This window comes from Microtus ochrogaster, chromosome 19 (assembly GCF_000317375.1).
Source record: "Microtus ochrogaster isolate Prairie Vole_2 chromosome 19, MicOch1.0, whole genome shotgun sequence".
NCBI lineage: Eukaryota > Metazoa > Chordata > Mammalia > Rodentia > Cricetidae > Microtus > Microtus ochrogaster.
Window position 1 is genome coordinate 45951785 of NC_022021.1, and position 14593 is coordinate 45966377.

Below are 14593 nucleotides of genomic sequence, written 5' to 3' on the forward strand. Positions count from 1 at the left end.
CCCAGAGCTCCCCTGTTAGCACCTATGAAATGAAAGGGGTCTATACATTATCTCACTATAAATGGACACTGAGCGTTCCTCAAAGGCTCATGTGTTGAAGGCTTGATCCCAGTTTGTATCACTACTGGGATGTGATAAAACTTTAGGAGGTGGAGCCTACTGGGAGGAAGTTAGACCATTAGGAAAAACTTTTTGAATGAATAATAGTACCTCAGCCCCCTTTTCTTTCTCTATTTTTTGACAGCCATGAAGTGAGTAGCCTCCCCTACCTTATGTTCCCACCACGTTGTACTGTGCGATCACAGGCCTAATCCATCGGGCCCAAGTGACTGTGAACTGAAACCTTTAAAACTGTGAGCCAAGATAAACCATTTCCTGGAGCACGCACGACTCGGCATGCATGTGGGGAGGGTCAGAGAGCAACATTTTCCTGTCAATTCTCTCCTCCCACCCTTATGACAGCTCCTGGGATTAAATTTAGGTTGTAGCAAGCGCCTTTCCCTGCTGAGCCATCTTGTCAACCCCCTCACCTGTTCTGAAATAACCACCCACTCATCACTGCCTCCTGGAAGCTGAACTCTGAGTCAAAAACTGTTTCAGTGGCCTGGAAGTCCCAGGCATCCTGGAAACATGGAGGCTGAATGAGCATCTTTAAGCCAACTCAGAGAAGCCAACAGAGAGCAACCCCGCCAGCACAACCACACTGCTCTAACAGGGTTGCCCTCAAGCCGTGACCTCCTGAGTGCCCAATTACCTGCCATGAACTCAGATAGACACATACACACATACCACTGCTCAGCAGGTAAACATCCAAAGGCTTGAAATCTGATGGATGTGCCAGGGAAGGGCACATCGTAGTCCTAGACTTAACCTCATCTTCCCTCAGGTAGACTGACAGTAGACTGACAGCAAGAAGAGTCTCTCTCCCCTGCACCCCCAGCTTACAGTTTCCCCACTGAGAGAAAAGTCTGTTGTCTCCACTTGAACTTGACCTGTGACTTACTTCAGCAGAAGCGGAATTAAACCTGGGCCAAAATTGGCCTTCCCGAACCTGCGTGTGCCACAGAAAGCCAGCAGGACCAGCCTGCTGGAAGACAGGCGGTCACGAGGAGCAGAGATGAGTCATCAGCAGGGACCATCCTGGTCTTGCCATCTGCAGTTCGCCACCAGCTGGGAGCAAATGGAAAATCTCGCCTCCATAGGCTGCACTTGGTTAGCCTCAGCAGAGCGGTTACTTCTGAACCCCTGGGGTTCCCTCGGGGTGAGTTCCATGGTGCTGTGACTTGTGTAAATGTTCTGTACAGCCCCTGGGTTAAAAACTTGGTAGTACTCCTAATAAACAGAAGGTGGGGCTAGGCATGAGGTTCTTATAGTCCTCAAAGGAGACTACAAGACCAAGGGGCCTACTGCTGCATTCAGGGAAACTTCCTGGACCACGGCCTTGCAGTCCCGGCCATGCAGCACGCAGAGGCAGAAAGTGAGAGGCCTATAGGAGCTTGGGCTGGAAACTGCACACGTATGAAGCCAGACTAATATATTTTTCTCAGTATATTTGCTGTAGGTACACAGGGCTGAGTAACATATAAAACACTACACAACCACAGAAAACTGATATCCTCATACCTAACCTATAAGCTCCTTTCTGTGGATGCTAGGCCCAAGGTCACCAGAGGAGGAAGAGCTGGCCACCTACCACAGGCCCAGTCTCCCCAGGCTCACTTCATCACTTGAGCTGATTCACCTTTTTTAGTATTAAATGTTTTCATTTATTTTACATACCAACCAGAGTTTCCCCCCTTCTCTCTTCCTGTTCCCTCTCCCCACTTTCCATCGACCCCCACCCCAATCCTCTCCTCCTCCAGTCAGAAAGGAGCAGGCCTTCCACGGGAGTCAACAAAGCATGGCACATCAAGCTGACCAGGACAACACTCCTCTCCCTACAACAAGGCAGAAGGAGGCTTAGAGAATAGGTTCCCAAAAGCTGAGCGGATTCACTTTTAATGCAATCCTTGGAGTTCCCAGTACAACACTATCCAATGCCCCCTTCTCTCCTTCCTGACAGTCCAGAGTGAAACCCAAACAAGAACACAGTGGGCCAGGGAGGAGGCTCAGTGGGTAAAGCCTTGGCCACACAAGCACAAGGACCAAAGTTTGAACCCCTTGGACCCACATAAAATCAAGCTCCATACTGTGGGACTTGTAATCGATCACAATGTTCCTACGACAAGATGGGAGGCAGACAACAGCAAAGGAAGCCTTTCCCTATGTGCCCTGGCCCCTGGCAAGTGCTGGAGGGTCGAGGCCAGAACCCACTCTCCATAGTAACTAGCATAGACCTGAAAGTTTAGCTTCCCTGTAAGTAAGCCAGTTTCTATGCATGCACAGGGCATTTGAGGCCTAGGAGGATGGAGGACTGACTGTGCATGAATTCCAACGCTGTGACCCTCACTTTAAAAAGAGGGGATTCCTACATTCATCATAAATCCTTCATTAAAAATATGCAACCAATTTCTCAATTGCGTTTCAAGGGGAGAGTGTTGATCACACCCAAGTATCCTGTAAAACAGGAGATGCAAGCCTCTTGCGTGAGGGGAGGCACCCCACGCTGGGGGACTTTGCTGTGTTGGTAATAAATGAACAGTGACGTTGGGAAATTTCCTGAGATGTCGCCATACAGAGGCACTTTAGGCTTCAAAGACATAGTCTGGCCCAGGAGTCTGACATCAGCCTGCCCTTCCACCACAACTACAATGATACAAATATGTCTTCCATCTTGCTGTTAATGAAGGACTGCAGGAGTAAGCCTGACTTACACGCTATGATGTGAAGAAAACCATTAGGAAAAGGGTTTCTGGAGGGTTTCATCCTTTAATGAGAGGAACCAAACAACCTCCGCCCAAAAACAAAAAGAGCATGTGTTCAGTGCTCCTGGAAAATGAAGTGATAAATATTTAAATGCTACACAGTCGGTCCTGAGATCCTTCCAGAACACTGATTTGGCAGCAAATTTGCATGGCCAGTAACATCCCCTAGTTTCCCATGCGGTCCTCAGCTACCCGTAACTCAGACTGGGCTTCTGAAGAAGTAGGCTATTCAGCAACTCCAACAGCCTCCAAAAGCCTCCACAGCCATGGTTCTCAACCTTCCTGATGCTGCGACCCTTTCATACAGCTTCCCAATGTTGTGGTGACCCCCAACCACAAAATTATTAGTTGCTATTTCATAACTGTAATTTTATTACTTTTATGAATCATGATATAAATATCTGACATATGACTCCCATGAAAGGGTTATTCAAAGGGGTCTCGACCCACAGGTTGAGAAGCCCTGCTTCAGAGGCACTCACCAGCTGTCACCGCCCCTCTGTTATTCCGCCAAAGCTCTTAGACCTGCTTTAAAGTTTACTTTAGGACAAATGATCAACCCATAGACCAGGCTGGGACACTCACTGCTCTTGCCTCAGGCAGGACCTTTGTACTTTTCCCCTTTCTGCCCAAAGACAGTCCTCCTGGTGCTCAAATGACCATCTAAGGGACAATCTCAGTCCTTGGTGTCTCAACACATAGCTAAGCCAGCTCTGGGCTTAGATTGGGGGGAGGGGGGGCGTGGAAAGGCCTTCCAGAGAAAGTACCCTAAGACAAAGACACACAGTGAGGGAGTGAGTCACGTGATCACTAGAAGGCACATGAACTGCTACAGACTGGAGGGGTCCCTGGAGAGCTGACTCTCAGGCAGCTAGAGAGGCTGGGTACTCTTCACCTTGCCTAGGTGGCCCCTGTCTAGCCTTGTCTCCCACAGCCCCTCATCTCCGATTCCAGGCCATGACCAAACCACAGTACATCTGCCACCAGCCCCTGACTCCACCTGCCTGACCTGACCAAAATGTCTTCTGCCACCCAACTCCCTAAGTCTCTTGCTTTCTCCTTAATAACTAATGGTAAGAATGCAATCTGGGGGCTGGAGGAATGACTTAACAGTTAAGAGCACTGGCTATTCTTCCAGGGGACCCAGGTTCAATTCCCAGCACCCACATGGCAGCTCACAACTGTCTGTAACTCCAGTTCCAGGGGATCTGACACCTTCACACAGACATACATGCAGGCAAAGCACCAATGCACATAAAATAAAAATAATTTAAAAGAATGCAGTCTGTTGCTTTCACAGGGTCCACAGAACATGGACCTAGTCCTCTGACACAGAGATTAAAAAGCCCAGGGCCCTTTCCTCGGGTCTCCAGGGGCATCTGATGGATACAAAAAGGTGGAGGCTCAAAGCAGAACCAAGGCCCTTCAGTCTCGATCTTCATAAGCAAGGGAAGGGGGGAAAAAAACAGAGCAAAATACCTAGCACAAGGACTACAGGCTGGACTACATTCTCTTTAGAACAAGAGAGAAGAAGCAAATGACGGAGTAATGGGGGGGGGGGGGAGAAGGTAAAGAGGCCCGAGTCTGCCGGACTTCTCCAGGCTCCGCGGTCGGGCGGCACTTCAGGCTCACAAACTGTGCAGAAGGGACCGTCTCTCTAAGAGAAAACAGGAACTGCTCAGAGGCTCCTACCTGGCCCCGGGCTGGGCGGGGGAGGAGCTCTACAGGGGTCCTGGAATTTGAGCTGCCCTGCTCAAGCCTCCCGGGTGGTTGACTTCTCAGCTTTTCTGGCGGCTTTCAAACTTTGATTATTGTTTGTTTGTCCGCCCTTCCCCCTCCAGAAAGCACGATAAACCTGAAGAGGCCAGTGGCCACACACAGGTGAAGGCTTCCAGTGAAGACCACCCCAAACATAGAGGCCCTAGGTCACAGGCGATCGTTTCAAGACGCGGCTCTGCTTGCTCAGAAAGGAGAGGTTTCTACTGGGAACACCTGACCCGGAAAACTCGCTTAGTTAAACTGAAAGTGGAGCAGAGAAACAGCCTCTGGAGTCTTTCCTCCTACGGCATGCTAGCTGGAACAGCCACCACAGGGCACCAGGGTAGTACTGCCCTCATCATACAGGTCTCCCTGACATAGCACAAGCACGAACCGTTCCTCCAAGTTCAGTGCTGCCGGGTTATCGAAAGCCAGAAAGTGACACACTGGTTTCATACTTGCCAAAGTCTGACCCAGACTGCAGTCAGAGGCAAACCACTGCATACACACAGCCCCAAGATAAGCCAAAGGCACGGGGTCACCACGTCCCTATATTAAAGCGCTTATTTTCCGTCAGCTGTGACGCCCAAGCAGAAGCACAGGCGTCCCTAATTTGTCCAAGGCTGAGTCTGCAGAAACCCCGGGGCCTCCGGGAACATGGAAATCAGGTGAGCTTGTTTGTCCACCCAGAAGAGACTAATGGGGTCACTTTCCTTGTCCGTGGTCAGCGGGAAGAGCTCTCCAACTTTTCCTTTCCTGTTTTGAAACTTTCTTGCTTTTTCTCTGAGCCTTGGCATAATTAATGTAGACTGCCTCGCTCCCTACTTCCCTGACTGCCGACCCCCCAGTGCGAGCCGCTACTGTGCGGCACAGCACCGGACCAGCCTGAAGGGTGGTTGTGAGGGCTCGCAGGCTTCGACCTGCAGCGGTGACCGCAGATAAGGCTGGCAGGTCGCCGCGCGGGCCTTTAGGAGAAGAGAAGCAAGGGAAGACAGGGCGGTTTGGGTAAGGAAAGGAACTGTAGCTTTCAGATCTTACTCCGGACACCAACGTGTTAGGCAAGGGCAGCGGGCGGGGACTGGAGAGCGAGGGTAGGAAAAGGTGGTCCCCCGCAGAGGAGTAGAGACCGTCACCTACCTGGGGCCTGGGGAAATGTAGCAGTCATTAAGGCACTGAATAGAAAGGGACTCCGGACCCTCCCCCCCAATCTCCAGGGAGAAGTAGGGGATCCCCGGGGCGGGAAAGAGACCGGGACCGGGATACATTTTAGGAAGCTAGGATGGGTCATCTTCCTCAGGTTCCGCCCCTGAGCAGAGAAAATAGTGAACCATTACCGTATGCCACACAAGAGGGAAAGGGTGCTCTGGGCGGCAGTCAATCCAGAAATAGGGTGCCACGGGGGTCTGGGCGAGGGAGGAGAGTGGAGAGGACCCAACCCAAACCCAGGCTTACCCGGCCGTTGCGGTCAGTCTCTCGTACCTCCTCGGAACTCGGCCCGCGCAGCACTAGCGCCCGCAGCAGCCCCACGTCGTTGGTGCAGGCGGCGCGCAGAAGGGTCGCCGCCTCGGGGACGCCCTCCGGGACGCACTCGGCGCTCCCTGAGCCGCACTCCTCCTCGCCTCCGGGAGGATAGAAGGAATCGTCTGATGCTATGCTGCGGGTGTCCGGCAGACTCGAGAAGTCTTCGTACTCTTCGTAGTCCCCTGGATCTTCCCCTGTCTGCGCTCCCCGGGGTGGCGTCGGCGACTGCGGGGACGACAAGCAGTGTGTCCCGCCGCCCTCCGGCCCGGGCCCAGCCAGCAGCACCATGCTGGAGGCTTAGGCGCGGGCCGGGGGCTGGGGTGCGGGTTAAGGGACCCGGACTCGGGGCGCGCCCCGAGGTCACCGATTCTTGCCCCTTGCGTTCGCAGAAGAGCCAGGGGCCCCTGCGAGCTCCAGCCTGGAGGAAAGCGGCGCCAGGCGGCTGCGCTCCCGAAGCAAAGTCACTGGCGACTGGAGAAAAGCCCCTGGGGTGGGCGGAGCCGCGGGGGCTTTCCCTGCGCTGCCGCCGGGAGGGGTGGAAGCTGAGCGGCGGGCGGGGCGCCTTCACAGCTGGTGTCCTGAGCTCAGCGGCGGTCCTCTCCTGACCGCGCCACTGCCACCGCGCCGCTTTTTCCCGGAGCAAGGAAAGACACGCGCGGGAGAACCTGAAGCTGTAACTCGAGAGGCTGAAAGCCAACGTGAGGGACAGAGGGCGCCCCGCCCCTCCCAGGGCGGCTCCCTGGGGACCCCGGTGTTGAAGGGGTCCCGGGACGCCGAGAGCTGAGCGAGTTTCCTTGAGTCGGAAAGTACCTGTCCCGGGCGGGAGAGCCACCCCCTTCTCACTCCCTGGAGTGCTCTGTAACCAGCCCCGGGGCTGGAGGAGGAGCAATTTCTCCTGCAGCCACACGACCTGTCACCTCCCCTGCAGCCTGAGCTTTAGGGCCAGTTGCCACCCACGAGACTGCCTGGACAGGCTCGTGGAGCACCGAAAGGCGTCCACTCCGGGGCTGGCGGTGGAGCCGTCCACTTTGGAGGAAACTCCTCCTGGGGGAGAACCTGCCCCAGCCACGATCTTGTCCCAAATAGGAACTGGAGGCTGATTTGGTACGACTAAAGGGAGATGGGGGTCTGTAGACTCTTCAAGTAAAACGGAACCATGCTGGTTGTGGCTGGCTGGTTGGCCTGAAAGAGTTCTTGGAGAGATGAAAAGGTGACCAGGACCTCAGGGGAGGACGTCTGGGTGAGGGGGGACAGCACCCCAGGGTCAGAGCTGTGAAGGGCTTCACGGGATCTAATGGATCCTGGCAGATCAGAAAGAGAAGGGTTTGATACCAGGGCTGCAGCCAAACACTTTGGAAACTGCAACCACTGGCCTCGGATACTGCCAAGTACCAGTGGCACCCGAAGGCCCTTGTGTGTCTGTCCCGGGGGCTGTCTGTCAGAAACGTCTGTAAGGATTTGTCACCTGGAGCCCCTCACTTTGAAGAGGAGGAGCTGTGGCCTTGTTCTAGAGGTCATCCCGGCTGTGTCTCACGAGGTGATAAGAAGCCCCTCACTTCTCTCTCACCCACTGCCTCCTCTTCATTTCCACCAATCCTGACGGCGCGCCCACCAAAAGAACCTGTGGGAGGCCGGAAGGTGAATAAGACTGGAGACCTGGGGGACAAGACGAAAGGACCCTGGTTGCAGGCGGGCAAGTCCGAGGGTATCGTGGGAAAGCGCATGCATTACACTCCTGACTGGCACTGCAGGTCGAGAGACGTTTGACCCTCGAGGTCCTAGAGCAGTACCTGATGCCACCCGCACTGAGCCAATCACCCTCTGTGGTCAGAGAAGCTGGTGTACTCGGGGCTTTCTTTCCGAACCACCCCACCCCATAACGGTTCAGCTTCTCTGTGTCTGTTACTATCCGCAGCTGCGTAAATTCCCAAAGGAAATTTCCCCTTTCCTTGACGCCTTTACGTTACAGGGACTCCAGAGATTTACAAGGGGCAGTTGCCCCCCCCTCCCTACCGCACCCCGCCGTGTTCTACGGTGGGCTTGCTGGCTTTACTCTCCTCCCCGCTTGGCAGAGGGTTGTTTTAAACTCAGAATCCACAATACCACCGCAAGTCCACGGGACCACTTGGGCGGGGGCTTGGGGAGGAGGGCTGTTTCTGAGGAGGTGGGGAGAGAAGATAAACGCACTGCAGCCTGGAGAGGGAGGGGTTACCCTGAAGCCAGCTGCAGTTTATCACTGAAGTGGAGGGGGGGGGGGCTGTTGGTTTTCCACTTCCTTTTTTCTTTCTCGGAAATTTAGGTCCAAATAGTGCTGGAATCATTTGCCAAATAAAGATAAACTAGAATGAGACTAGGGTATAGCTCAGGGGTAAAATGCCTGTCTAGCCTGCCGGAGGTTATACGGAGGTTATACGGAGGTTACAGGTTTGGTTCCCAGCACTTGAGGGGTGGGAGAACTAAATAAAACAACTCCGAAGAGAGTCCTGCTTTTCTTTTCCTGGCTTTCCCCTTGTCGTTAAAAGCAGAGCCTTGCAGCCAGGCGATGGTGGCGCATGCCTTTAATCCCAGCACTCGGGAGGCAGAGGCAGGCGGATCTCTGTGAGTTCGAGACCAGCCTGGTCTACAGAGCTAGTTGTTCCAGGACAGGCTCCAAAGCTGCAGAGAAACCCTGTCTCGAAAAACAAAAACAAAAACAACAAAAAAAAAGCAGATCTTTGCTCAGCCTGGCAGTCACTGAGCCTGGAACCCCAGCAGGACGCTGAAGAAAGAACAGTCCAAGGTCATCCTCAGCTTTAAGGTCATCCTCAACTACGGGGCAAATTTGAGGCCATCCTGGGCTCCTAAAGACTCACTCTCAAAAAACAATCATGTGTATATGTGTGACATACGCACACTCCTTTATCACAAGGGCAACAATGCTTCATCTTTGGGAAGGCAGAGAAAAGAAACACAAAAATCAATATATAGATAGAAGAGAGAGAGAGAACTTCTATTCTTTTCAAAGTCAAAATTTATATATTGTGTGTACAAAATTCATGTGACAAGGAGGGAACCGCTTACCAAAACTTTAGATAGACACAGGCTCATTTTAAGATCAATAACATTGAGGGAGTTTTGAGTTTCAAAGGTGATATGACATAATATATATTATATACATATGTATAATATATATGTGTGTATATGTATTCACTTTGTGTAGTTTACTAATTTGTCTTTGCAACACTCAACTGTTTTCAGCACAACCTTAGTAAGAGCTCTGATTCAGGCTTTTCAAGCTTAAAGTATGAGGCTGGGGAGGTGACTCAGTAAAGGCCCTTACCTCTGAGCCTAATATCCTGGGTTTGATCCCTGGAATACATGTGGTGCAAGGAGAAAATCAGCTCCAGAAAGTTGTCCTCTGACCTTTACACAAGCATGCACCCGCGCACGCGCACACACACACACACACACACACACACACACACACAAACAAATAATACATAACTATAGTGTAAGGCCAGGCATGGAGCTGCACACCTCCACATAGGAGATGGGGGGCAAACAGATTGCTTCAAGTCTCAAAAAAGAAAAGGTGGGGTGGGGAGCCGGCTCAGTGGCTCAGCAGATAAGAACTGTACATCTCTAGCAGAGGATCCGAGTTTGGATCCCAGCACCAGTAGTGAGCAGATCACAACTACTTGTAACTCCACTTCCAAGGGATCTGACACACTCTTCTTAACCTCCATGGGTGCTGCTCTCGTGAGCACAGATTCTCACGTTCACACACACTCCCACATAGGAAGAAATCTTTAGGGCCGAGAGGTGGCTCAGTGACTTCCGCTCTTGCAGAGGACATGGTGTCTTATAACCATCTGTAACTTCAGTTCCAGGGAAGCTAGCATCCTATCGTGGCCTCCTCAGGCACCAGGCTGCACATACATACATGCAGACAAAACGTTCATACATGTATAATAAAAATAATTTTTAAAATAAAAATGTCTTTAAGCCGGGCGGTGGTGGCGCACGCCTTTAATCCCAGCACTTGGGAGGCAGAGGCAGGCGGATCTCTGAGAGTTCGAGGCCAGCCTGGTCTACAAGAGCTAGTTCCAGGACAGGCTCCAAAAGCTACAGAGAAACCCTGTCTCGAAAAACCAAAAAAAAAAAAAATGTCTTTAAAATGGCAGTGTTTATCCCTGGAGATGTTGAGCATGCGTACCCCCTATGCTCCCGTTTCCCCTTTTGTTTGCAGGGGGACAGGAAACCCTAACAGAAGAGCAAACCCAAGCCCATCCTAAATTCATAAAGGCGGTGGTGGCGCAGGCCTTTAATCCCAGCACTTGGGAAGCTGAGGCAAAAGGCGCGCTTGGAGTTCAAGGCCAGCCTGGGCTACCGAATAAGACTATCTCAAAACATTAAAATGGAGAAACAATAATGACCCCTTGTGAGGGCTGGAATTCCCAGCCTTTGAAGTTTTGCTCCTAGGTGGAATTCAGCCTTACCTTCAAGGGTTAATTTTGCTATTGTGAGGGTTAAAATATCCCTCCTCCTTGATGGTGCAAGTCACTCTGCGGAAGCCTTATCCAGGTTGTTGAGATCATTCGACAAGAAGAGCATCGCAGCAGAGTCAATTAGAAGTAATTTTTATGTTATCCTATGGAAGGCAGCTTGACTGGGGCCAAAAGCACATTATGCTGTTGGTCAGCCTAGCTGGCCAGTAGCACCACTGCGAAGCAGCCACGGCAGTGGGCCTAGTTTCTGCACGTCTGTTCCTGGGAGTTTCCAGCATTTGCTTGGCTAAATCCCCTACTCATTTTCCACGTAGGGGAGGGCGGGGGATGGATGGTGGGTCTCAGGTAACCGGAGCTGACCTTGAACTCCACAACCCTCCTGCCTTCTTTTCTGGAGGACTGGTGTACAGGCAAGCATCACCACACCAACAGATAGCCTACTCTGGACAGTCAAGGTGTTTCTAGCATTCGCCATAGTGTATAAATTTTGCAGGTATTTCTTTTGAAGAACGTTTCATCTCATCTGAAATGGCTTGGTCTCCTTAAACCACAACCTGCTTGTTTGTTTGGATTTCATTGTTTTTCTTTTTAATTAGTTATTTAAGAATTTTTGTTTGTTTGTTTTTCGAGACAGGGTTTCTATGTAGCTTTGGAGCCTGTCCTGGAACTAGCTCTTGTAGACCAGGCTGGTCTCGAACTCACAGAGATCTGACTGCTTCTACTGCCCAAATGCTGGGATTAAAGGCGTGTGCCACCACTGCCTGGGCTTTTAACCATCTTCACCAGCTCCTCCCAAATCCCTGCCTCCCTTCCTTATGCACTCAACTGTGTGTCTTTTATTTTTTTCCTCATCCATCAAATCTAATTTGTGCTGCTCTTTTATTCCTGGATATATGACCTTTCATTGGTGCACGGGCAACTTAGGATGTATTAAAGAAAACCGACTCTCTGGCCAGGCAGTGGTGGTACACGCCTTTAGTCCCAGCACTCAGGTGGCAGAGACAGGTGGATCTTGGGTTTGAGGCCAACAATAATAGGGCCAGGTATGAGTCTCATTTTGTGGGTCACGACTTAAATCCAACTAGGAAGTGGCTATTTTGTGAAATCAAGTTTTGCCAGGTAGCCTCGGCATGCGTTGAATTCTTAGCAATCCTCCCACCTCAGCCTTAAGAACCTGGAATTTCAGACACGCACCACCAAACCTAGCTTTACCTCGAGTATTTTGCACATTGCTACATTTAAAAAGGTAAGTCCAGACCAGGGTACTGGAAAGGCTCGGGGCTGTAATCATAAGTGTCTCACGCTGTTCTAAAATGTTGCAACCAGGCTCCAGGGAAAACTCCCATAAAGCATGAAAAAAAAAAATGAATCCCAAGCAGATCCCCTGAGATAAGGCATTTCTGACAAGCCCCTGTGTTGATAGGTTGTATAGTGTTGCTTTGCAATTTCTAGCAATGATTTTTAAAAGTTAACTGGGGGAAGAAACCAATTGTTGGAAAAACATTCCTTGTGCAGTGTGCTAGTGGGAGTTGATTCATAGCCAGCTGCAGGGGGATGGCTTGCAGATCCAGAGAGCTGAGCCTGTTTACTCCTGCTGTCAGCCCTGCCATCGCCAGGTGAGCGGGAGTTAAACAGGACCAAGCCTGGAGCTCTCAGATGGGAGTCTGACACAGGAGGACTGCCATGAGTTCAAACCCAACTTGGCCTACAGTAATGAGTATCCAGATGAAAAAGGGGGAGGGAGGGGCTAGGCGGCTGGCTCAGGAGTTAAGAACCCTTGTGCTCTTGCGGAAGGACCCACTTGGGCTCCCAGCACCCACGACCCACGTTATATAGCTCATGACCAACTGTAATTCCAGCTCCAGGGAACCTGATACCCTCTCCTAGCCTTTGTAAGCACCCACCTGTATGTGGGCACACATGCGTGCCTGGGCACACACAAATACAACTAATTATAAATTAACAATTAATTTTTAATGACATAAAAAGAACCTGTTGGCCGGGCGGTGGTGGTGCACACCTTTAATCCCAGCACTCACGAGGCAGAGGCAATCGGATCTCTGTGAGTTCGAGGCCAGCTTGGTGTACAGAAGCTAGTTCCAGGACAGGCTCCAAAACTGCAGAGAAACCCTGTCTCAACAAAACAAACAAAGAAAGGAACTGTTGACTTGCCTTTGAGGCTGGAAGCCAGGCGTGCAGAAAGGAATGCTTTTTCTGTTTTTTGTTTTGTTTTTCAAGACAGAGTTTCTCTGTGTAATAGTCCTGACTGTCCTGGAACTCACTTTGTTAGAAACAGCCCAGGTTTAATGGCTGCCAGTGCTCCTGGGAGGCCCTCTGGGAAAAGGGGAAGGAAAACTGGAGAGACCACTGGTGTTTGTTCTTTGGGGTGGGGCTGGGAGCTTAAATAGCCTGTGGGAGTGGTCTTGACCCCCAATGGGGAGAGGTCACCATTTGGCTTGCTTTCTCAGAGGTGGAGTTTGGACCCAGGCAACTCCCAGGGGAGGGGGCTTGAAATGGAGCTTTCCACTCACACATTCCAAAATGAGTGTTAGGGGCTGGGGTGATGCTTCCAACCAAACAGAACCCTCTTAGAAGAATGAACTGAGCAGTGGTCTAAGCAGAAGAAAGGGAAAAGGGTGTCTATGGAGCTGGGCATCAGAAAAGTAAATGGTGGCCTGGCTGAGAAGCTGACCTAGGAGTCGGTTTCAGGATGGGGGTCATCCATTGCTCACACTCAACTTCCTCTCAGCTCCTAGATAATGGGGCTAGGGGTTCCCCTTACCCTCCCAGATGCCACCTGCTCCCCAGCTCTGGCTGCCTCCAAAGAAGCAACAAGGCAGGGTCAGGGCACCTCAGTCATCCATGCATCCAACTGGAGAACTCCACTTTCTCTCAGGATAGAAGATACAGTCCCTAATAAGTCAAGGAGGATGGATTTTAAAAACCAGTTTACACCAACTGGAGACAAGTGGGGGCCTATTAAGGTCAGCAGGAGACTCTCCGTGACCCACCTCCTCCAAGAACAGGTTTGGGATAGGAAGTGGGGCCAGGGATGCCCACCCTTTCCCATCCTAGCGCCTCTCTACAAGCTCTGAAACAGTTCTTTTTACATAATTTCCCAATGACTTTGTGCAAAACTGTCTTCTCTTGTCACCGAATATAGTGACCAGGTCTCATTCATCTCCCTTAGTTCCATCATCCGCAAAGGAGGCTTGCCCTCGTGGGGGATACTCAACAAGTCCCAGCTGGATGAACGAGAAGGCGGTGCCTCCTAAGTTCTGCTGCTTCCTCCCCTGCACCTCATCTAGAGCAGCTGGTTGGGAACACAACCTTTCTTCATCATTTGCATTTCAAAGTCTTTGGCTCCTCAGGAAAGTATCTGAGACCTGTCACCATAACTAGCAAGAGAGGGAATGCCCTAGGGGGCAGATTGTGGGACCACTTCTTTTTTAAAATTCAACTTATTCATATTTTATGTATGCAAGCTCTGCCTGTGTATCTACAGCCAGAAGAAATCATCAGATCCTGTTATAGATGGCTGTGAGTTACCATGTGGGTGCTGGGAATTGAACTCAGGACCTGAGCCATCTCTCCAGCCAGTGCTCTTAACCTCAGAGCCATCTCTCCAGACCCTGTGGACCATGTCTAGAAACCAGTGGTTCTCTATAAAGCCAGGTTCATATCTTGCCACTGTTTGTAGACTGCTGGAAACAAACAGAAAGGCTTGGACATCACCCAGTGCTGATGCTAACACCCGCTGGATGGATGAGATCCATCTTCAAATCACCCCCTGGTCTTTCCCCCCTAACAGTATCGATTCAGTAACCAAAGTCAGGCTTCATCAGAATTTAACAGTCATCACTGTGAGCTGCAATTTGGCATAATCTTTCTTTTTTTCTTTTTTATTAATTAATTAATTAATTAATTAATTTAATGGCATATTCTTTCTTAAGTTTGAAACCA

At 51.0% G+C, this 14593-nt stretch overlaps 1 protein-coding gene across 1 annotated transcript in view; it reads right to left on the reverse strand.

Moving 5' to 3' along the window:
- Ankrd33b (ankyrin repeat domain 33B) overlaps window positions 1-6632 on the reverse strand; it is a 60450-nt gene extending 53818 nt beyond the window's left edge. Inside the window, exon 1 of the mRNA XM_005356670.2 lies at window positions 6075-6632. Within this exon, the coding sequence (XP_005356727.1) occupies window positions 6075-6431 (357 nt within the window). The 5' untranslated portion in view covers window positions 6432-6632. The remainder of the gene's footprint in view (window positions 1-6074) is intronic.
- Window positions 6633-14593: the final 7961 nt, after the last annotated feature.